Source organism: Scyliorhinus torazame, chromosome 22 (genome assembly GCF_047496885.1).
Source record: "Scyliorhinus torazame isolate Kashiwa2021f chromosome 22, sScyTor2.1, whole genome shotgun sequence".
Lineage (NCBI taxonomy): Eukaryota > Metazoa > Chordata > Chondrichthyes > Carcharhiniformes > Scyliorhinidae > Scyliorhinus > Scyliorhinus torazame.
Window position 1 is genome coordinate 90,985,623 of NC_092728.1, and position 24,982 is coordinate 91,010,604.

Here is a 24,982-nt window from a genome sequence, read left to right on the forward strand (position 1 = left end):
TTAACACTATAGCCCTGTATGCTTCACCCGATGCCGGTGTTTATTTTGTTACATTGAGTAACTTGTGTTGCCCTATTATGTATTTCCTTTTATTCTATTTTCTTTTCATGTACTTAATGATCTGTTGAGCGGCTAGCAGAAAAATACTTTTCACTGTACCTTGGTACACGTGACAATAAACAAAATACAAATCCAATCCACTCTCCCACCAACTGCAAATTCCTGCCCGAGGTCAACGGACCTTTACATGGCTCCCGTCCCATCAGTGGCGACCTTGCAGTGGGCACGGTCAAAGAATCCAGCTCATTATCTCTAAGGTATGATTCTATGAGTATGAGTATATCAGGCTGTTGCTTAACAAGTTTGTGAGACAGTTCTCCCAAATCTGGCAAAAGCCCCCAGATGTTAGTAAGGAGGACTTTGCAAAGTCGATAGGGCTGGGTTTCCGTTGTCATTTCTGGTGCCTGGTTCGATGCCGGGTGGTCCGTCTGTTTTCATTCCTTGTTTCTTGTCCCTTAGTAACGAATAAAGATGTGTAGGTCAGGTTAAGGGATTATTGGGATAGGGTGGAGGAATGAGTTTGGGTGGAGTACTCTTTCAGAGGACCGGTGCAGACTCGATGGGCCAAATGGCCTCCTTTTGCATTGTCGGGATTCTGCACTGTAGGGATTCTATAATTAAACACACATTCTGCAGCTTTATTAATGCTATTCTGTATTTTGTCACAAGTTTCCCTTGTATTAAGACAACCACTCAATATGTGGCATCTGCAAATTTAGAAATTTATTTCAAATTCCAGAATTAATATAGTTAATCTAAATTATGACCAACAGTGAACCAAGCACCAACGTCTGCGAAACACCACATCCCTTGCCAGTCTGAGTAATTGCCCTTAACCCGTACTCTATTTTTGATTTTGTAACCCAAGTCATACTTTAAATACTCGATACAGCAGGAAGAGTTCTTGTTGAATTTTGTGATTTACAGTACTATCGTGGTTTTCATTACCTATTACAAAAGCTTCGCCCTTCAGTTTGTCCAAAGCCAGAGAAGAAAAGCGAGAGTTCTGGTTTTTCAATGACAGTGCGTAAGCAGTTACTGCTAATACAAGTGTACTCTTCACATTCTCCAAATTGTTTGACAAATATTCATCAGCTTTAAGTATAGCTCTGCTAATTCCCTGAAATAAATCAGATTAAAGATTTTTAAGAACATAAGAAAAAGCCAAGGAAGGAAACTGGTCAATTGGTCCATCATTTTTATCTTTCTAGTATTTTGACTCACACAGCTCAGTCTCCAAAGAAGCATTTACTCTCCTGACATCTTCCAGTCTACTGCTTTACTTGGTGGCTGAGCCCAAACATTAAACATAGCCATAATAAAAACAGAAAATGCTGTTGTGGAGATAAAACATCATCAAACTGAAACATTGGGGAGGATTTTCAGCAATAATGATGGTGGAACATCACTCCACGACAAATAATAGCAACTTCTGTGGTCCAGAAATGTGCAGTTAAATGTGGAATTCCGGAAGTTGCTATCAGTAATTCTCTGCTACCCCTCAGGTTACTCTTTTGTTTAAATTCATTCATGGGATGTGGGCATCAGTGGCTAGGCCAACATTTTGAGTGGCTAAGCCAACATTTTGAGTGGCTAGGCCAACATTTATTGCCCATCCGTAATTGCCCTTGGGTGATGGTGAGCTATTTTCTTGAACCGCTGCAGTCCATGTGGTGTAGGTACACCCACAGTGCTGTTAGGGAGGGAATTCCAGGATTTTGACCCAGTGACACTGAAGGAACGGCGATATATTTCTAAGTTAGGATGCTGTATAGCTTGGAGGTGAACTTCGAGGTGGTGGTGTTCCCATGTGTCTGCTGCCCTTTTAGATGGTAGCAGTCATAGGTTTTGTAAATGCTGTCTCAGGAGCCTTGGTGAGTTCCTGCAGATGGTTCACATTGCTGCCATTGTGTGCCTGTGGTGGAGGATGTGAATATTTGTGGACGAGGTGCCAAACAAGAGTCCTGGATGGTGTCAAGCTTCTTGAGTTACAATGGAACTTTACTCATCCAGGCAAGTTGAGAGCATTCCATCACGCCCCTCACTTGTGCCATGTTGATGGTGGACAAGCTTTGGGGAGTCAGGAGGTGAATGACTCACTGCAGGATTCCCAGCCTCTGACCTACTCTTGTAGCCGCAGTATTTATATGGCTAGTCTACTTCAGTTTCTGGATAGGGATTCAGTGATGGTAATGCCATTGAAATCCCCACAGATGGAATTTTTTTTAAAACATTGAATTAAGGAACCTTTTTGCTGTATTATTACTGGTAAATAACCTTGAAAAGGTTAATTCTCATTAGCAAAGTGCAACTGGATTTGTAATGGAATACTAAGTCAAAAATAGCGCTGAGCAATCTCTCTGGTCCTGGAAAACTATTTATATATTTTAATGCCAAATTGTTCCATGCTGAGAAAAATCCACATTAAAAAAAAAGGATTTTCCTAAAAATGTTGTTTGTGGTATTGCAGCTTCTGATGTGCATGTTGTGTGTAAAATATATTAAAAAGTGAAGGATAATCATTGCATTTTAATTTCTGGGGTTCTCCAAATTCTTCAATCATGTTTGGCTGCTTAGCTTGTTTGACAAATTCAAATTAATGTTGCCAGATTCAAATTAATGTTGAAAAAGATTAAATCAATGCCACAGAGGTCATTAGATGTTTGCGAATAGACTTTTTCTAAGTCGGCTGTGAGTGCCATTGTTTCACACTGACTACGAAATCCAGGTCAGTACCAATGTTTGGTGAAATACGGTCAGTGTTACTTTGATATGTATATTATTTCCTAAATGATGCAAGATTACGATATAGCTTGGAATCAATTATCGTGCAAATCAACAGAAACAAATAACAGATTGTACTGTTCTAGTTTTCATTTATTTTTTACTCACCTTAATTGGGCACGAGTTAAAAGCCTTTTGAATGGCAATACTGGTAAATGCTGTCAAATACAATGTTCTTTCTTTAATTTCATCCTTTTTAACCTGTAATAAATTTAGGGAAAAGCTAATATAGAATAAAATGTCAATATTTACACAAGTTTACACCTTAAATTTTGATCTTGCTTGGAATGATCCTCCAAATGTTACTCGTAAAACTGATAAGCTCATTTCCTCCTATGCTTCAGTATTTTTTATTTGTTCATGGGTTGTGAGTGCCGCTGTGAAGGCCAGCATTTCTTGTTCATCCCCACTTGCCTTTAAGAAGTAGTTCTCGATATTTGGAATTTTATTCCAAATTTATGTGCAGTTTCAATTTTTCAGGTAGTCAAAGTAATGAATAGAATTCTAATCCTTATGGATATTAATGATTGTCTTCCAGTAAATTTTTAAAATCAATTATTTTAAGGTAATGTTCTCTTCCATTTCCTCCTCCTTCTCAAATAGCTCCTCAATCTCTTGCAGGATTTTCATGCACACCGTCAGCCCTCCACTCTCTCCTAAGTTGTTAATATTTATACGTAAATTCAAATAATTTAAACAGTGTTTTGACAATGGATGGCATTAGAGTCAAGTCTTATTCTGTTTTCATTTGACATGTTTCTAAATTACAGCAAAGTATAAATGATGAAATTGCGGACAGCACGGTAGAATTGTGGTTAGCACAATTGCTTCACAGCTCCAGGGTCCCAGGTTCGATTCCGGCTTGGGTCACTGTCTGTGTGGAGTCTGCACCGTCTCCCCGTGTGTGCGTGGGTTTCCGCCGGGTGCTCCGGTTTCCTCCCACAGTCCAAAGATGTGCAGGTTAGGTGGATTGGCCATGATAAATTGCCCTTAGTGTCCAAAATTGCCCTTAGTGTTGGGTGGGGTTACTGGGTTATGGGGATAGGGTGGAGGTGTTGACCTTGGGTAGGGTGCTCTTTCCAAGAGCCTGTGCAGACTCGATGGGCCGAATGGCCTCCTTCTGCACTGTAAATTCTATGATAATCTATAAAAAATATATATTTCTGAGTCTACAATCAATTCCCTTTTTTAAAAATCACACAACCTGCAAACCATGCATTCATTAAGCTTGGGTATAACATTCCTAGAGTTAAACTCAACTACTGTCTATTGCAGTGGGATAAAGTGGGGCCAAATTTCATCATTTTTACTTTTTTTTTAAATTTAGAGAGCCCAATTCATTTTTTCCAATTAAGGGGTAATTTAGCGTGGCTAATCATAGAATCATAGAAGTTTACAGCATGGAAACAGGCCCTTCGGCCCAACCAGTCCATGCCGCCCAGTTTTTACCATTAAGCTAGTCCCAGTTGCCCGCACTTGGCCCATAACCCTCTATACCCATCTTACCCATGTAACTATCTAAATGCTTTTTGAAAGACACAATTGTACCCGCCTCTACTACTACCTCTGGCAGCCCATTCCAGACACTCACTACCCTCTGAGTGAAGAAATTGCCCCTCTGGGCCCTTCTGAATCTCTCCCCTCTCACCTTAAACCTATGCCCTCTAGTTTTATACTCCCCTACCTTTGGGAAAAGATGTTGACTATCTACCTTATCTATGCCCCTCATTATTTTATAGACCTCTTTAAGATCACCCCTAAGCCTCCTACGCTCCAGGGAAAAAAGTCCCAGTCTATCCAGCCTCTCCTTATAACTCAAACCATCAAGTCCCGGCAACATCCTAGTAAATCTTTTCTGCACTCTTTCTAGTTTAATAATATCCTTTCTATAATAGGGTGACCAGAACTGCACACAGTATTCCAAGTGTGGCCGTACCAATGTCTTGTACAACTTCAACAAGACGTCCCAACTCCTATATTCAATGTTCTGACCAATGAAACCAAGCATGCCGAATGCCTTCTTCACCACCCTGTCCACCTGCGACTCCACCTTCAAGGAGCTATGAACCTGTACTCCTAGATCTCTTTGTTCTATAACTCTCCCCAACGCCATACCATTAACTGAGTAGGTCCTGGCCTGATTCGATCTGCCAAAATGCATCACCTCACATTTATCTAAATTAAACTCCATCTGCCATTCGTCGGCCCACTGGCCTAATTGATCAAGATCCCGTTGCAATCCTAGATAACCTTCTTCACTATCCACTGTGCCACCAATCTTGGTGTCATCTGCAAACTTACTAACCATGCCTCCTAAATTCTCATCCAAATCATTAATATAAATCACAAATAACAGTGGACCCAGCACCGATCCCTGAGGCACACCACTGGTCACAGGCCTCCAGTTTGAAAAACAACCCTCTACAACCACCCTCTGCCTTCTGTCGTCCAGCCAATTTTGAATCCAATTGGCAACCTCACCCTGGATCCCGTGAGCTTTAACCTTCTGCAACAACCTACCATGCGGTACCTTGTCAAAGGCTTTGCTAAAGTCCATGTAGACAACGTCTACTGCACTGCCCTCATCTACCTTCTTAAGGCTAATCCGCCTACCCTGCACATCTTTGGGTTGTGGGGGCAAAACCCACGCAAGCACAGGGAGAATCTGCAAGCTCCACATGGACTGTGACCCAGAGCCGTGATCGAACCTGGGACTTCGGCGCCATGAGGCAGCAGTGCTAACCACTGTGCCGCCGTGCTGCCCTTCATCATTTTTACAAGGGTGGTGAATCTTTAGCAGGGTGGGAATTCCCTGCCTCTGTCCTGCATCTAGCCAATTTTGAAAGGGTTATGGTAATTTACAAATGGACAGCGGGAATAATGATCTTTTACAGAATCAAATCTGCATCCTTCCGATCAGTATAGTTCAGTATATCGAGCATTGTTGTGCCCATGGGGCCATTCTGCAGCAGAATATTTTTGAGTATTGCTGAAAAGAGACTTGTTGCTGAAGCTTTTTAACTTGCACTCATCAGGACAAATGGAAGAATGTTCCCTCAGTTTTTGTAACAGACAGAGCACAGACTGTACTCAACCTGCCCACATTTGCAAAACCCAAAGAAAACATCTATTGTTAGATGTGATTTTGTGATATGGGGAGCCTATAGTTCCCCGTCACTTTTTATATGTCAATGCCTTGGTCAATTAGAGTGGACTTGCTAACCAATCAGCAGCTTTTTCTCCAGTAATAGTGATGGTTTGAAATTTGGCATTCTTGAGTTTGTCCTGATGAGAGCAAGAGGAGAGCTTCAGCAACATGTCACCCATTTAAGCAATATTCAAATTCTGTGCTGCCATGTGACTTTTAATGACAGCAACATTGATTTGAACTCAAATGCTTCAATATCATTATTGTTGACTTTAGAGTATTTAAAATTAAAAGAAATTTGGTGTTAGTGATCTTAATATCGTTGTGGATTATAATGAGATTACACCTATAAATTGTGAAAATAGCCTTGAGGTTCAACACTAACCTGAAATCGGAGTGGTACATAATTGGAATGCTCTCTAAATGATCCATCAGAATTTTGACATTGATAGACGAGCCAAGTGATTGTACTACAAATTGATGCTTCATCGATTGTCAGATACTCACTGACTTGTGCAAAGACCCTTAAGACAAAGGCTGTTAACCTGGAAATAAATTATCATGCACTGTTATTATTTTGATGAAAGATACAGTATCATAACATCAGGGCCAATGGGATTCTTTTCTTATTACAGTGGTCTGGGATTAATTTACACATTAGCTGCATTGCAGTCTTGTGGATATGAAAGTTTCCCATTTAAAAGTAGGATACAGGTCACCAGGTCAATCCCTTATGTAAGTCTGAGATATTCTTAGAATCATAGAAATTTACAATATAGACCAAAGCCATTTGGTCCAACCGGTCAGTATCAGCTATTTTAAAAAGCTGTAGTGCAATCCCACACACCCTGATTTTTCTCCATAACCATGTAAGTTCCTCATCCTCAAGTACCTGTCCACATTCCTTTTAAATTATTTACAAAATGAGCTTCGATCATCTTTTCAGGTACAACATTTTAGATCCCAATAGCTTTCTGATTGAAAAAGTTCTCTTTGTCTCCGAGACAGATTTTCTACCTTTGCACGCCTGGGGGGGAGGGGGATCCCCGCGACTGAGTCACATTTTTAAATAGCTGTTGTAAACCTTGCTTACATGGCAGTATGAATATTCAGTGAGAGGGGATTGTGTGGCGAGGGGCTCGCTAATTATAGGTAAATGTCCAAAATGTATTACAGTGAGGTTCTTGCCCTTTGTAGGTGGGAAGCTCGTTACATCATCAATGAGGGGCGGGAAAATCGGGAAACCTGATCTCCCCGACGTTTCCCGACTCTTGTGATATTTGCGCCCGCCAACCTCGGATTTTAGCCCACCAATCTCTGTATAGGAATATCACAACTGTCATTGATTCTGGTCTCTGGAACTCAAATGAACCAATATTTATGTTCTCTGTGGTCTCTGTACTGTAAAATGTTATTTCCTTTATCCCTCTCTTTACTGGCTGATTGTGGAAGTGATGTTGTGAACCCTTCTTTCTGCATTTTGAGTGTTTGCAAATAAACTAACGTTTGGATTTCATCCTATCTTGAGTTTGCTGTGGGGTTATTAATAGAACCACTGGGCTAGTGCATAGTCAATTCCAGTGCCACTTGACCCGGAGTCACAACACAAGTGAAATTAAGTGTTATTTTAAAATACCTGAGGACCCTGGTTGAGCCCAAAAAAATGCAGTCATCATGTTTGTAACTTTAACACAAGTAACCTTTTATTATGGACAGTATAATAATTAAATAGGCAAAAAGAAGACTATCTAATACCCCTTCCTAGCCCTCTCACCTAACCCCCTCCCCTTTCTAACTACCCTCACTCTCTACATATACACAGACAAACAGAGGGAAAGGGGTGGTTGAGAGGTAAAGAAAAGAGGTAAAGGGCAGCACGGTAGCCTTGTGGATAGCACAATTGCTTCACAGCTCCAGGGTCCCAGGTTCGATTCTGGCTTGGGTCACTGTCTGCGCGGAGTCTGCACATTCTCCCCGTGTGTGCGTGGGTTTCCTCCGGGTGCTCCGGTTTCCTCCCACAGTCCAAAGATGTGCGGGTTAGGTGGATTGGCCATGCTAAATTGCCCTTAGTGTCCAAAATTGCCCTTAGTGTTGGGTGGGGTTACTGGGTTATGGGGATAGGGTGGCGGTGTTGACCTTGGGTAGGGTGCTCTTTCCAAGAGCCGGTGCAGACTCGATGGGCTGAATGGCCTCCTTCTGCTCTGTAAATTCTATGAAAAAAAAAATATTAATTAAAATAAAATTATAAAGGATCAGAATGCACTGGGATGACTTCTAGTTAGTGTCTTTCTGAGGTTCAGCTTTAATTTCGGTACTTCCCCCTTCTAGGCATGAGATGGTTTTCTCTGGCAAGGTTGTCTACTTTCTTTGTAGATTCAAGATCATTTCAAGTTTGTAGAGGGAGAGACTGACCCTTTCACTTCCAAGGTCTAAACACTTCTTTCAAGCTCTCTCAGAAAGAAATGACTGACTGTCAATCACTGACTGTTTCTAGGCAGAACACTGTCCCTGGCCAACCCACATTGTCAGCCAGCCACTCAAACTGACTTCCTCCGAAACCGGATCCTAAGATTCATTCGGTGCCGAAGGTCTGTTTCTCCTTTGCAATATACAAAACCTAGTAACACAATGTCCCGACAAGCAGGCTGCTTCAGCTTGAGTCCGCTGCTTAAAGGCACTTTCTGAATATGGGTCCAAGGACCAAACATAATTAATGAAAAGAAAATGGGAACAAAGGAAATAAACAGGAAGGACTCTTACATACGTCCCCCCCTTTGGGGATGAAACACAATTGCACGGATGTTCATACCAAGGTATGCAACACAAAACACATATCCTTCCTTTCCCACTACCTAACTTTTTCTACATGCTCCTTTCATGTGTCAATATAAACTATCAAGTCATCCAAATAGACCATTCAGTTAGTCACCCTAGCCAATACTTGGACCATAAGTTGCTGAAATGTTTTTCAGCATTAAACCCACTTCTTAGTTAGAAGCTCTGGGTCCAAATCCCACTCCAGAGGTTGATGCCATGGAAGGAGAGTTCATGACATGGCCAAAAAGGATTGATTATCAGCCTATAAATCTTTCCAATGTGCCTTAGCCAGGCTTACTGCAGGAGAATATCCTGGTCAGCCATATTGGACGTGGAGCGGCACCCATCGAGCTATGGTCTCTGGTGAAATGGTGACCTGTTCCAGGAAAACCTAGCCACGGTAACAGACATAAGCGCATGCTTTGTTTGCCTTATGTCTCACTCGACACGTGAAAGCTTCTAACTCCATTACCGTCTGTAAATTACATGATTCTCAATATTTAGATGACTAGACACTGTAGAATAAATGGACGTAAACTGCACAATTGAAGGTGAAAGAAATGTGGGAGGCACGGTGGTGCAGTGGTTAGCACTGCTGACACATGGCACCGAGGACCCGGGTTTGATCCCGGCCCCAGGTCATTGTCCGTGTGGAACCTGCACTTTCTCCCCGTGTCTGCATGGGTTTCCTCCGAGTGCTCCAGTTTCCTTCCACAAGTCCCGAAAGACGTGCTGTTAGGTAATTTGGGCATTCTGAATTCTCCCTCTGTGTACCCGAACAGGCGCCAGAATGTGGCGACTCAGGGATTTTCACAGTAATTTTATTGCAGTGTTAATGTAAGCCTACTTGTGACAATAAAGATTATTATTATGTGCAGGGTAGGTGGATTGACCACGCAAAATAACCCCTTAATTGGAAAGAAAAGAATTGGGTACTCTAAATTTATATTTAAAAAAAGAAAGTGAAAGAAATATTCTTGATCAGCACTTTAAACTGTGTCAATTTTTTTTCAATTTTAAGCTGTAATTAAATACCATTCTGACAACTGGTATGAGCAAATACCAATTCTCCCTTTTGGGGAGCTTACCAGGTGCTGCCTTCTTGATCCTTCCACACGCTATATGAATTGTGATTTTTGGTACGGAAAGACATAATACTTGTAATGCCTATACAAAAGAAGTTTAAATACAAAAATTAATTAAAAATAGCCATACAACAAATAAAAGTGCTCTATTACTCATATCTGCAGTGTTCGCATCTTTGCATGAATTTAATGCACCCTCACCAGAGGTGGAATCAAAAGCAGCTGTGTGGTCAGGTGGCAAGGTGCTATGTGGGGATCCACTGTCTTCCTGCCTCCGTCTGATTTAGTCCAAGGGAAGAAGACCTGAGGACAACCTTCCCACCCAGAGACCAATTGAAACCCTTAAGTGGTCCCTTAAGTAAGCCTGTTGCTTACCCTAGCTGCATTCCAAAATGTGGTGGTGAGCATTCTTCTTGAACTCCTGCAGTCTATGTGATATCAGTACACCCAAAGTGCTGTTAGAAAGGGAGTTCCAGGATTTTGTCTCAGCAACAGTGAAGGGATGATGATATATTTCCGAGTTAGGATGGTGTGTGGCTTCAAGGAGAACTTGAAGTTAGTGGTGTTCCCATGTCTCATCTGCCCTTGTTCTTCCAGGCGGTAGAGATCACGGGTCTGGAAGGTGTTGTCGAAGGAGCCTTGATTGAGTTGCTGAAGTGCATTTTGTATATGGTACACACTTCTGCTACTGGCCATCAGTGGTAGAGGGAGTGTATGGATAGAGTGCCAATCAAGCAGACTGCTTTGTTCTGGACAGTGCTGAGCTTCTTGAGTGTTGTTTGAGTTGCACTCATCCAGGTAAGCAGAGGGTATTCCGTCACATGCCTGACTTATGCCATGTGGACAGGTTTGCAGAGTCAGGAGACGAGTTACTCACTACAAATTCCTCACCCTCTGACCTGCTCTTGTTGACACAGTATTTATATGGCTGGTCCAGTTAAGTTTCTGCTCAATGGTAGGTCCCAGCATGTTATGATGGGGGATTTAACAGTGGTGCAACCATTGAATGTCAAGAGGATATGGTTAGATTCTCTTTTGTTGGAGATGGTCATTGCCTGGCTCTTGCATGATGTGAATGCCATTTATCAGCCCAAGCTTGAATGTTGTCCAGATCCTGTTGCGTATGGGCATGGACTGCTTTAGTATTCAATGAGTGGCAAATGGTGTTGAACATGCGCAATCTTCTGCGAACATCCCCACTTCTGACCTTTTTATGGAGGGAATGTCACTTATGAAGCAGTTGAAGATGGTTGAGCCTCGGACATTACCCTGAGGGCATCCTGCAGTGATGCCCTTGGACTGAGATGACTGACCTCCAACAACCACAGCCTACTTACTTTGTGCTAGGTATTTTCAATTTTGCCAAGGCTCCTTGATGCCAACACATATCATAGGCTGCCGTGATGTCAAGGGCAGTCACCTCTGTCTCATACCTCACATCTTGAGTTCAGCTCTTCTCTCCATGTGTGGACCAAGGCTGCAATGAGGTCAGGAGCTAAGTGGCCCTGGCTGAATCCAAACCGAGCATCAATGAGCAGATTATTGCTATGTAAGTGCAGCTTGATAGCACTGTCATTGACACCTCCCATCACTTTGCCAATGATCGAGAGCAGACTAATGGGGTAATTGGCCAGGTTAGGTTTTTGTGGACAGGATATACCTGGACAATTTTCCACATTACCGGGTAGATGCCAGTGTTATAGCTGTCCTGAAACATCTTGGATAGAGGTGCAGTTTGTTCTGGAACACAAGTCTTCAGCACTACTCTGGAATGTTGTCAGAGTCCATAGACTTTGTGTAGCTTGTGCCTTTAGCCATTTCTTGATATCAGGTGGGGTGAACTGAATTGGCTGAATTGGCATCTGTGTCGCTGGGGGCCTCAGGAGGAGGCTGAGATGCATCATCGACTTGGCACTTATGCCTGAAGACTTTTGCAAAAGTTTCACCTGTATCTTTTGCAGTGATGTGCTGGGCTTGCCCATCATCAAAGAGTGGTTAATTGTTTAATTGACCACTATTCACGACTTGATGTGGCAAGATTGCAGAGTTTTGATCTGATCTGTTGGTTGTGATTGCTTAATTCTGTCTATCACATGCTGCTTCCATTGTTTGGCATGCGAGTAGTCCTGTGTTGTAGCTTCACATAGTTGACATTTCATTTTTAGGTATGCTTGGTGCTGCTCCTAGCATGATCTCCTGCACTCTTCATTGAATCAGGGCTGATGGTAAATCAGGCCCTTTTTACCGAGGCAGCCTGTGCCCAACATAGGGACCTGCTGGAGGTATGGCCCGCCAATGTGTAAGGACACCTGCCTCCCAGTCACTAACAATCCTTGACCACCCCCCCTTCACTGAGACGTCCTGGTGTTATCCCGGTGAACCCGCCCCATTTACCTTATCCTTGAGGCTCCATTGCTGATCTTCTGCCCGGGTCTCCTGCAGTAACAGGAGTGGCAATGGATCCTGGTGGCACTGTCAGGCTACCAGCAGCTCCCATAGGTGGGGTATTTGCCCCACACCAGGGTTTCTGGGGGGGGGGGGGGATGCACCTCAGAGGAGCCAGGAAGCCCAATAACGAGCAAATGTTAGTTACTGTAGAAAGGTACTGTGGGCGGCACGGTAGCACAGTGGATAGCACTGTTGCTTCACAGCTCCAGGGTTCCAGGTTCAATTCCTGGCTTGGGTCACTGTGCGGAGTCTGCAGGTTCTCCCCGTGTCTGCGTGGGTTTCCTCCGGGTGCTTCGGTTTCCTCCCACAAGTCCCGAAAGACGTGCTATTAGGTGAACTGGATATTCTGTATTCTCCCTCTGTGTACCCGAACAGCTGCCTAAATGTTGGCAACTAGGGGCGTTTCACAGGAACTTCAATACAGTGTTAATGTAAGCCTACTTGTGACAATAAAGATTATTATTATATAGGCAAGCAGAAAAAAAACAATGATCATTTTTATGTATATAGTGCCCAGAGAAACATCCAAAGCAGTTTAACACCAAACATATTTGATACATGAGGGGAAGGTAAGTGCCTGATCGAGACATAATCACATCAGGAATTCTAAAAATGGCTGCAGCACTGTTGGCACTGGTTTTTCAGGTGACAGACCCCATCCCCTCACACCCACCACCTCCCATCACGGCCATTAAATTCCACCCCTTATGTATAAACCTAAACAATCACTGTAAGTGATATAGTAGCTTTATCTTGTTTAACATATTCCCCCATCGCCCCAACCTATCCCACTTCTCCCAACCCAAAAAAGATCTTGTGGATCTACAAGATTGCTGTGATTAATTGAAGATAGGTGAGCATCAATACCCTTTTACCAACATCACAAGAACCTCAGCATCACTAAACATGGGGATTAAAATTGGACACTACTCCAAATCAGGATCAATCAATAACCAAAGTGTAATACTTAACTTGGCACTGTACTAACCTCGGAACACACCCAAGAACAAAATATTATCTCCCTTTACCTACCTTGCATTTCTTATGAATGTTTAGTAAACAGTTTAGTGAACAGATGACTCGCCCAGGTCCATCTCCTGCTCTGCTACGTGTATCGAATAGGTTTGATGTTAAATTGCTTTGTATGTTTCTCTCGGCACTATACACATGAAAATTATCATTGTTTTTTTCTGCGATCCTATATCCACAACACAGTACTTTTCTACAGTAAATAACATTTGCCTTTTATGAGCCCATTCACTTAATTTACTTTACAGACTATTAATCTTCTTATTGCCACCTTTTGTACACATTTTTGTATCATCCATAAATTAGTAATACAATTAACGTCCTCCTCTAGAGTAGGAAGAAATAATGGACAATAAAGAACCTAAAATGGAGTCCTGGGGAATTGTACTCATCACCCACTCAGTTTACATAAGTTCAACCAACCCCCCAATACAGTCAGCTGTTTTGCAATAATGGCATGATGTAAATTTTCCCGACGTGGCCATTGGAAAAAAACTTTAAAATGATATTCCTTAGTTGTAAATGTCAGCTATAGATGAAGATATTACATACCATCTTTCATTTGTTTCTTCATGTTCAGCTGAATCTTGAAGCTGTTTGGTCCCATCACATTCCAACTATTGGTTTTCTCCAGATACTTATAGATGTAGTAAATTGGTGCAACATTCATTACCACTGATTCAGCAGAGCCACTAGGTAGGTTAGTTAGCTTGTGAACTCCTTCAGGGTTTAAAGCTATGGACATCGCTTCACCAATTAAATCACCTGCCAGAACCCAAGACAAAATCCTTCAGCATAACTGACAACTAAACTAGTAAAAAATAATTAAGCAGCAGGTTAGTCAGCATATTAAACAGAAAGGTAAATTGATTAAAGTTTAACCCATTATGAGCTATGATGAAGGGCTGCACACAAAACAATGGGCTGGATTCACCATTCTGGAAGCTAAGTGCCAACGCCAGCGTGGGAACTGTGGCGTTTTACGATGGCAAAATTGGCGTCCAACCCTCACCGATCCTGTCACGGGTGAGGGGCTAGCAGCCGCGCCGTGTAAATCTCCTGGCTCCCACAATATAAACGCCTTAAGAATGGCCGGACCATTGCCGCGCATGCACACGACGATGACCTGTAGCGGTAGCGCCGTAAAACAGGGCGCCCGTCGTGCGCGTACCCAACCTGCCAAATAGGCCCTGGCCACCCCCTGGCCACCTCCCACCAGTCTCCCCAGCCCTCGCGGAACCCGCCCCCCCCCCCCCCCCCCCGGCCAGCAACATGGCTCCCGGGCCGACTGTGGCGGCAGTGGACCGTCAGCAGCCGCCACGCCGGGTCCCCGACCGCGGAGACCACAAGTCTCCTGTGCGGTTGGGAACTCGGCCCATCGGGGGCGGAGCATTGGGGAGGGCCTCCAGGTGATGCGCCAACGCTGTTCCGACAGCATGTGGCGCGCGACGCGATGATGTCATTTCAGAGGGGGCGTAGGAAAGAAAACTGCCGTCAATCCGGTGCCGGTGAATCCCACCCAAAATGTGTGGAATCTTGCCATATTTTTTCAAAGTGTCAGATTGAGACTGAAAACTGGTGTGTGGCTCACCAGTTGCAGACCAGTTTTCTCCCCAGATCTTGAGCATCTTTAAAAAAGATCCCCATTTGTAAACCCCCCTACACCAGTCCCACCATCTGTTATGGGCGAGGCGTTTTCAGAACCCAAAAATGTATCATGGAGTTCAACCAACCTCCCCCTTTAATGGATTGTTGCTTTTCCAGCACACGGCTTGTTCCCCAGGTGTGATATTACAATTATGGACACGTGGTTTTCAACACAAAACAATGTTTATTCTATGAATTCAACTTAACCTTTTAAATAAACATTGGATCCCTTAACACCCCTTACTTCAAAGATAATCCTGAAAATAATACACCACTAAATAATCCCTCAAAATGTTCCTTCAAACATCCAAAAGGCTTCAAACCTTCAAAACAGTAACACACCAGTCACAGTTAATATATATTTTCTGTTTCATGGCAGAGAGATATATGCTTGGTTGACTTCAGCTCCAGCACCTTGCTTTCTTCCTGCAGCTCTCTGGAAACACACAGACACACCCAAGCTGCTTTTTCAAACTGGCTTTCTCCCTTCGAGCAGATCACGGCAAACCAGAACTTCTCAAGCTGCTGTCTCAAACTGGCTTTCTCCTTTTAAGCAGCTCACAGCAAAACAACCAGGCACTTTTAAACTGCTCTCAGCACAACCAGCCAGGCACTTTTCAAAACTGAAACTTCAAAATGGCTGAACTGAGCTGAGCTCCACCCACTCTATGACATCACTGTTTTCTTAAAGGTACATTGCTTAAACATCCAGTTCTTAAAGGTACTCTCACATGACACTCAGTAAGCGTTGTGCAGGTCAAAGAGACACAGCCTGAGTGAGTGAGACACATCCAGAGTGGGAATTTGAAACTTGGTAATTTGGCGCATGAGGTAATTCGGTGCAGAGTGGGAGAAGGTGCTTTTTCCCTACTGTTTTGTTCTCTCTCTTTCTTCTGGCCTGTAACTTTTAATCAGCAGGGCGAGAACCTGAGAGCATTTGAGACCCTCAGAAGGTAAGTAAGTGATTTTTACTCATTTTTACTTTTATTACCTTTTCAAATTGTGTGGGGGGGGGTGGGGGGGGGGGGGGAACTGAAGTGACATCAAAGAAAAGCTGTGACCTGATTGGCTGGTTGGGAATCTACACTAAATTAAAAAAATTAAGCATTGGTAAACTAATTAAACATAATTACTTAATTATAATTTAGAGGGGTATCTAAGCCAGAGATCGGAGAGTACTGTATTTAGCTTTCACATTTATAGTAGAAATCTAGTGCTAGGGAACATATAGTTAACAGTAACTGTTTTTTAAACTTTTAACTTTAATTTACTAATTAATTGACGCAATGTAAGTTAGAGGGGTGCAGTGCTCTCACTGTGAGATGTGGCAGGTCCGGGAGGCTTCCAGCGCCCTGGATGGCTTCATCTGCAGAAAATGCACCCAACTGGAGCTCCTCACAGACCGCATGGTTCGGTTGGAGCAGCAGATGGATGCACTTAGGAGCATGCAGGTGGCGGAAAGCGTCATAGATAGCAGTTATTTAAATGTGGTCACACCCAAGGTGCAGGCAGAGAAATGGGTGACCACCAGAAAGGGCAGGCAGTCAGTGCAGGAATCCCCTGTGGTTGTCCCCCTCTCGAACAGGTATACCCCTTTGGATACTGTCGGGGGGGATAGCCTATCAGGGGAAAACAGCAGCAGCCAGAGCAGTGACACCACGGCTGGCTCTGATGTTCAGACGGGAGGGTCAAAGCGCAGAAGAGCAATAGACATAGGGGACTCTATAGTCAGGGGCACAGATAGGCGCATCTGTGGATGTGAAAGAGACTCCAGGATGGTATGTTGCCTCCCTGATGCTAGGGTCCAGGATGTCTCCGAACGGGTAGAGGGCATCCTGAAGGGGTGGGCAAACAGGCAGAGGTCGTTGTACATATTGGTACTGACGACATAGGCAGGAAGGGGCATGAGGTCCTGCAGCAGGAGTTCAGGGAGCTAGGCAGAAAGTTAAAAGACAGGACCTCTAGGGTTGTAATCTCAGGATTACCTCCTGTGCCACGTGCCAGTGTGGCTAGAAACAGGAAGATAGAGCAGCTAAACACGTGGCTAAACAGCTGGTGTAGGAGGGAGGGTTTCCATTATCTGGACCACTGGAAGCTCTTTCGGGGCAGGTGTGACCTATATAAGTACATGTTGCATCTAAACTGGAGAGGCATAAATATTCTGGCCGCGAGGTTTGCTAGTGTCACACGGGAGGGTTTAAACTAGTATGGCAGGGGGGTGGGCAAGGGAGCAATAGGTCAGAAGGTGAGAGCATTGAGGGAGAACCAGGGAATAGGGACAGTATGGCTCTGAGGCAGAGCAGACAGGGTGAAGTTGCTGAACACAGCGGGTCTGGTGGCCTGAAGTGCATATGTTTTAATGCAAGAAGTATTACGGGTAAGGAAGATGAACTTAGAGCTTGGATTAGTACTTGGAACTATGATGTTGTTGCCATTACAGAGACCTGGTTGAGGGAAGGGCAGGATTGGCAGCTAAATGTTCCAGGATTTAGATGTTTCAGGCGGGATAGAGGGGGATGTAAAAGGGGAGGCAGAGTTGCGCTACTGGTTAGGGAGAATATCACCGCTGTACTACGGGAGGACACCTCAGAGGGCAGTGAGGCTATATGGGTAGAGATCAGGAATAAGAAGGGTACAGTCACAATGTTGGGGGTTTACTACAGGCCTCCCAACAGCCAACGGGAGATAGAGGAGCAGATAGGTAGACAGATTTTGGAAAAGAGTAAAAACAACAGGGTTGTGGTGATGGGAGACTTCAACTTCCCCAATATTGACTGGGATTCACTTAATGCCAGGGGCTTAGACGGGGCAGAGTTTGTAAGGAGCATCCAGGAGGGCTTCTTAAAACAATATGTAGACAGTCCAACTAGGGAAGGGGCTGTACTGGACCTGGTATTGGGGAATGAGCCCGGCCAGGTGGTAGAAGTTTCAGTAGGGGAGCATTTCGGGAACAGTGACCACAATTCAGTAAGTTTTAAAGTGCTGGTGGACAAGGATAAGAGTGGTCCTAGGGTGAATGTGCTAAATTGGGGGAAAGCTAATTATAACAATATTAGGCGGGAACTGAATAACCTAGATTGGAGGCGGATGTTTGAGGGTAAATCAACATCTGACATGTGGGAAGCTTTCAAGTGTCAGTTGAAAGGAATTCAGGACCGGCATGTTCCTGTGAGGAAGAAGGATAAATACGGCAATTTTCGGGAACCTTGGATAACAAGAGATTGTAGGCCTCGTCAAAAAGAAAAAGGAGGCATTTGTCAAGGCTAAAAGGCTGGGAACAGACAAAACCTGTGTGGAATATAAGGAAAGTAGGAAGGAACTTAAGCAAGGAGTCAGTAGGGCTAGAAGGGGTCATGAAAAGTAATTGGCAAATAGGGTTAAGGAAAATCCCAAGGCTTTTTACACGTACATAAAAAGCAAGAGGGTAGCCAGGGAAAGGGTTGGCCCACTGAAGGATAGGCAAGGGAATCTATGTGTGGAGCCAGAGGAAATGGGCGAGGTACTAAATGAATACTGTGCATCAGTATTCACCAAAGAGAAGGAATTGGTAGATGTTGAGTCTGGAGAAGGGTGTGTAGATAGCCTGGGTCACATTGAGATCCAAAAAGACGAGGTGTTGGGTGTCTTGAAAAATATTAAGGTAGATACGTCCCCAGGGCCTGATGGGATCTACCCCAGAATACTGAAGGAGGCTGGAGAGGAAATTGCTGAGGCCTTGACAGAAATCTTTGGATCCTCACTGTCTTCAGGTGATGTCCCGGAGGACTGGAGAATAGCCAATGTTGTTCCTCTGTTTAAGAAGGGTAGCAAGGATAATCCAGGGAACTACAGGCCGGTGAGCCTTACGTCAGTTGTAGGGAAATTACTGGAGGGAATTCTTCGAGACATGATCTACTCCCATTTGGAAGCAAATGGACGTATTAGTGAGAGGTAGCATGGTTTTGTGAAGGGGAGGTCGTGTCTCACTAACTTGATAGAGTTTTTCGAGGAGGTCACAAAGATGATTGATGCAGGTAGGGCAGTGGATGTTGTCTATATGGACTTCAGTAAGGCCTTTGACAAGGTCCCTCATGGTAGACTAGTACAAAAGGTGAAGTCACACGGGATCAGGGGTGAGCTGGCAAGGTGGATACAGAACTGGCTAGGTCATAGAAGGCAGAGAGTAGCAATGGAATGATGCTTTTGTAATTGGAGGGCTGTGGCTAGTGGTGTTTCGCAGGGATCAGTGCTGGGACCTTTGCTGTTTGTCGTATATATAAATGATTTGGAGGAAAATGTAACTGGTCTGAATAGTACGTTTGCAGACGACACAAAGGTTGGTGGAATTGCGGATAGCGATGAGGACTGTCAGAGGATACAGCAGGATTTAGATTGTTTGAAGACTTGGGCGGAGAGATGGCAGATGGAGTTTAATCCGGACAAATGTGAGGTAATGCATTTTGGAAGGTCTAATGCAGGTAGGGAATATACAGTGAATGGTAGAACCCTCAAGAGTATTGAAAGTCAGAGAGATCTAGGTGTACAGGTCCACAGGTCACTGAAAGGGGCAACACAGGTGGGGAAGGTAGTCAAGAAGGCACACAGTGTGCTTGCCTTCATTGGCCAGGGTATTGATTATAAGAATTGGCAGGTCATGTTGCAGCTGTATAGAACCTTAGTTAGGCCACACTTGGAGTATAGTGTTCAATTCTGGTCGCCACACTACCAGAAGAATGTGGAGGCTTTAGAGAGGGTGCAGAAGAGATTTACCAGGATGTTGCCTGGTATGGAGGGCATTAGTTATGAGGAGCGGTTGAATAAACCCGGTTTGTTCTCACTGGAACGAAGGAGGTTGAGGGGTGACCTGATAGAGGTCTACAAAATTATGAGGGGCATAGACAGGTGGATAGTCAGAGGCTTTTCCCCAGGGTAGAGGGGTCAATTACTAGTGGGCATAGGTTTAAGGTGCGAGGGGCAAGGTTTAGAGGAGATGTACGAGGCAAGTTTTTTACACAGAGGGTAATGGGTGCCTGGAACTCGCTACCGGAGGAGGTGGTGGAAGCAGGGACGATCGTGACATTTAAGGGGCATCTTGACAAATACATGAATAGGATGGGAATAGAGGGATACGGACCCAGGAAGTGTAGAAGATTGTAGTTTAGTTCGGCAGCATGGTCGGCACGGGCTTGGAGAACCAAAGGGCCTGTTCCTGTGCAGTACTTTTCTTTGTTCGTTGTTCTTTGTTGACACATCATAACCCCCCATTGGAGACCCTCACCAGACTCCCAATATCAGAGACCACCCCATATCAGAGACCCTCCCATATCAGAATCCCCATAAAAGAGAACCCCCCCCCCATATCAGAGAGGCCCCCATAACAGAGAACCCACAATATACATGGGGCTCAGATGGGAGTGTGTATTTGACCACAGTCATCTTGTTTGCTTAAAAGGGACTTTGTGTGTAATGAGACCATTGTAGCTTAAGATGTACTTTGTAATCTGTGTCAATCCTAAAACTTGTGGATAATTGTTAAATTAAGGGGACAGCAAAGGAGTATTGTTATTATAATCCAATTTTTTCATGTTTAATTAGCTGTCCTCTATTCCTCCATTTCTTATTTAATTAAATTGTTACTGGGCTGTTATTCCCACCCTTCTCCATTGGGCTTTTGTCATTGTGGGTTTGTCTCTAGATTTATTGGCTTTTTACTCTGGAAGAGATCTTGCTGTCTTGCTGGTGGCAATGGTCTTGTGTTCAAAATACCTTTAATTACATCACTGACTATTTATAAGGTCATGGAAGATCAAGGCATAGCTGGAGCTGCTCTCTGAGATGCTTCTCATTCATCTTCTCTCAGTGAGTGAGATCACAGCAACATAGTTCCTTACACATATGCTCAGTAGCTATTATTCATGTTAACCCTCTACAGGGCTCAAAAAGCAATGAAAGATAAATGTCCTAATGAGATAGCTTTTGACTTTGTGTATGGTTTAAAATGGGCTTCAAATTAGTATTCACCTGTTTGACACTATCGTACAAACAAAACATCTACCCAAATGAACTCAATCAATACGGTGTGTACAAAAAGTAGCACCAGGCAGACAATTCAACTGAATCTAATCTGTTTCCTCAGTGGGCGTCACGGTAGCACAGTGGTTAGCACTGCTGCTTCACAGCGTCACGGTCCCAGGTTCGATTCCCCGCTTCGGTCACTGTGCGGAGTCTGCACGTTTCCCTGTGTCTGCGTGGGTTTCCTTTGGGTGCTCCAGTTTCCTCCCACAAGTGCCAAAAGACGTACTGTTAGGTAATTTGGACATTCTGAATTCTCCCTCCGTGTACCTGAACTGGCGCCGGAATGTGGCGACTAGGGGCTTCTCACAGTAACTTCATTGCAGTGTTAATGTAAGCCTACTTGTGGCAATAAAGATTATTATTATAAAGAAGTGTTGTTTGTTGTTGGGAGTTTTCAAGTCAAGGAACGGAGAGGTTCAGCAAGTTTTGCAGGGGCTTTGGTGGGACTGCATCTAGAATGTTGAGTGCAGTTTTGATCGCTGTGCCCTGATCGATGTGCTTATAACAATGAGAAGCGTTCTCATTCCAACATACCAGATTCTAAGAGGGCTTGATGGGGAGGGGTTCTGAATCTTTTAAATTCCAACCCCCAGAGCTGTGAATGGTCAGTTGTTGAGTAAATTCAAGATTGAGATAGACCAATCTTTGGACTCTAGAGGAATTCCGGGCTGTGAAAGTAGAGTTGAAGTTGAAGATCAGCCACAATCTTTCTAAATGGCAGACAAGGTTCGATGGGCTGAATGGTCAATTGCTGTTACTGTTTCTTCTATCCTTAATCTATTGTGAGATAAATTTAACTTAACTGAATTATCTTATCTTAATATAGGTTAATGTTAAATTCCCTAAGATTTTAAGGTTATGTCTCCTTGCCCTAAACTCCCTGATCAGAAGAAAAGGTTTCTCTATCCACCCTATCAATCCTTTTCAAAATCCTGAATCAAATTACCCGTTAGCTTTCTATATTCATGGAAATATATACCAATTTAATGTAATTTCTCCTCATAATCTAACCTCTGGAGCCTTGGAAAATCATGGTGAATCTGTGCTGCTCTCCTTCCAAGGTCAGTACATCATTTCTAAGATGTGGTTCCCGGAACTATAAATAATACACCTGATGTGGTTTAACCAAGGCTTTGTATAGCTGTATCATAGCTTCCTCCATTTTTTTATTTTAACCCTCTATTTATAAAGGCTAACATTCCATTAGCCCCTCGGGATCACAAAATCCCTTTGGACCTCTACTGACCCTGGCACTTTTTAAATAATACTTGGGCTATCTTCTCTTGGTCCAAAATGAATGATCCCATAACTGACCTGTGTTAAAATCTATCTGCCACAATCTTGACCAGTCACTGAATCCATCAATGTATCTTTGTAATCTTTGCTACAATTATATACTAGTTACTATACCATCAATCTTTGTTTCATCGGTAAACTTGAATAACTGCTGCACTATTGTGCTATTGAACTCATTAATAAAATGTGAATAGTTGAGACTCCAGCACAAATCCTGTGGGAAACCAATGATCACTTCTTTCCAATTTGAGTACATCCTAACAATCCAAACCAAACACGTAACAAGGTCAATAATTTTCTTTCAATTCAATGAAGGAGCTTGCACATCTTGACCTTATCTGACATCTGCTTGTGGATTATTGTAAAAGAAATCAGGAGTGTGAAACCTGCCCAATCTTCTTCCTACCCCAGACGTCTGAGGTCAACTGTGGCACCGATATCACCCCTAGCTAACTTCAATGATGATTTAACGCAGAAAAGCGATCACACCTGGGACCTACCAAAACTCACTGATTTATCAGAAGAGCTCACAGTAATTTTTAATAGTAAAGCTCTTTAATATTTCAATTCCATGACTAATCAAACAGTAGGAATACTACCTTGCACAGTTAACATATTCTTCGGTTCTACGTTTGGGAGAATATTTAATGGATTTTTCAGTCGAATTTCAATCCTTCTCACCATTATGCCTAAAGAAAAATTTTCAAAAAATCACTTGGGTTAGTACAGCTATCTAAACAAAGCCTTCAATTGAATATATTGTGGGAAACTTAATGCATAACATACCCAAGATGTTGGCTGGATCCAATACGTACCCAAAATTTTTCTCTTTCTTAATACCTTCTGGCTGTGGACCAAAACAGAAGTTATCAATGAAAAATAACAGTGAAAATGCAAAAAGCACTGTATTTATAGAACCAAAATATACACTTAAATATTTTAATGTGGACAAAATGGCTTGAATTTCTATAGGAACAATAGATAACAGAATGATTATGAGGCAGTGTCTCACTGAAAGATTTAGATTATATTATAAACCATGAGTGAATCTCAAGGGATTTACATAATTTTAACTCTGAGATGAGGTTTCAGCAACTATTTTTGTAACGAAGATTATTTTATTGAATCTTAAAAAACATTTTTTGGTCAGCTGTCGCTGTGATGATGGATGCTAACAGCTGTTGTGCAAAGTATTGATGCATGATGGAGTTCAGGCTGAAGAACTAATGAGTATAGATTAACAACGATCAACAATTGATTAATTGGGAAACAATTTAGACTACATTTACTTAATTTCCTGTGACAGAGGAATCGGAATATGACACGGGCAGAATGGTAGCATAGTGGTTAGCACTGTTTCTTCACAGCTCCAGGGTCCCAGGTTTGATTCCAGGCTTGGGTGACTGTGCGGAGTCTGCATGTTCTCCCCGTCTCTGCGTGTGTTTCCTCCGGGTGCTCCAGTTTCCTCACACAATCCAAAGATGTGCAGGTTAGGTGGATTGGCCAAGCGAAATTGCCCTTTTTAGTGTCCAAAAAAAAGGTTAGGTGGGGTTACTGGGTTAGGGTGGAGTCGGTTGCTCGTTCCAAGGGCCAGTGCAGAATCAATGGGCCAAATGGCCTCCTTCTGCAATGTAAGATCTATAAAACAGGAGAGCCTACATTTGAAGCAAGCAGATAACTTGAATAGTACATGCAGATTTAATTCTGTCCTCATATGATGTCATAAATTGTCAATTTTATTTCACCATTATACAGCCTTAGGTCAATATTTATAAATGTATTATCTGCTTACAACTTAGAGCCAGTGGTGGCCCTGTAGTGCCTCCACTGGAGGGAGAGTGCCAATACAGCATTACAAGTTTACGTAGGTATTTCATTATAAAATTCAACATAGAAATCTATAAGGGGATATGTTGACAAGAAGTGCAGACAGATATAATATGTTTACTGTATCTGTAAAAATAGATAGAAATGAAATGCTGAGGATTTTCTTGTAATATCATAATTTTATAATGCTGTTTCACGTCATATGAATTCCACAGCATAGAACAAAGAACAAAGAAAAGTACAGCACAGGAACAGACCCTTCGACCCTCCAAGCCCGTGCCGACCATGCTGCCCAACTAAACTAAAATCTTCTACACTTCCTGGGTCCGTATCCCTCTATTCCCATCCTATTCATGTATTTGTCAAGATGCCCCTTAAATGTCACTATCGTCCCTGCTTCCATCACCTCCTCCGGCAGCGAGTTCCAGGCACCCACTACTCTCTGTGTAAAAAACCTGGCTCGTACATCTCCTCTAAACCTTGCCCCTCGACCCTTAAATTTATGCCCCCTAGTAATTGACGACTCTACCCTGGGGAAGAGCCTCTGACTATCCACTCTGTCTATGCCCCTCATAATTTTGTAGACCTCTATCAGGTCACCCCTCAACCTCCGTCGTTCCAGTGAGAACAAACCGAGTTTATTCAACCGCTCCTCATAGCTAATGTCCTCCATACCAGGCAACATCCTTGTAAATCTCTTCTGCACCCTCTCTAAAGCCTCCACATCCTTCTGGTAGTGTGGCGACCAGAATTGAACAAGTGCTGCCTAACTAAGGTTCTATACAGC

The 24,982-nt window shown here is 43.3% G+C and overlaps 1 protein-coding gene across 3 annotated transcripts in view; it reads right to left on the reverse strand.

Annotated features, from left to right (window-relative positions):
* Positions 1 to 24,982, reverse strand: part of c5 (complement component 5) — a 223,942-nt gene that overhangs the window by 65,044 nt on the left and 133,916 nt on the right. For all 3 annotated transcript variants that reach the window (XM_072488563.1, XM_072488561.1, XM_072488562.1), the window contains 7 exons: positions 23,155 to 23,215; positions 22,968 to 23,057; positions 13,924 to 14,136; positions 9,898 to 9,976; positions 6,378 to 6,537; positions 2,953 to 3,045; positions 1,009 to 1,180 (listed from right to left, as the gene is read on the reverse strand). In XM_072488563.1, coding sequence (XP_072344664.1) covers positions 1,009 to 1,180; positions 2,953 to 3,045; positions 6,378 to 6,537; positions 9,898 to 9,976; positions 13,924 to 14,136; positions 22,968 to 23,057; positions 23,155 to 23,215 — 868 coding nt within the window. The remainder of the gene's footprint in view (positions 1 to 1,008; positions 1,181 to 2,952; positions 3,046 to 6,377; positions 6,538 to 9,897; positions 9,977 to 13,923; positions 14,137 to 22,967; positions 23,058 to 23,154; positions 23,216 to 24,982) is intronic.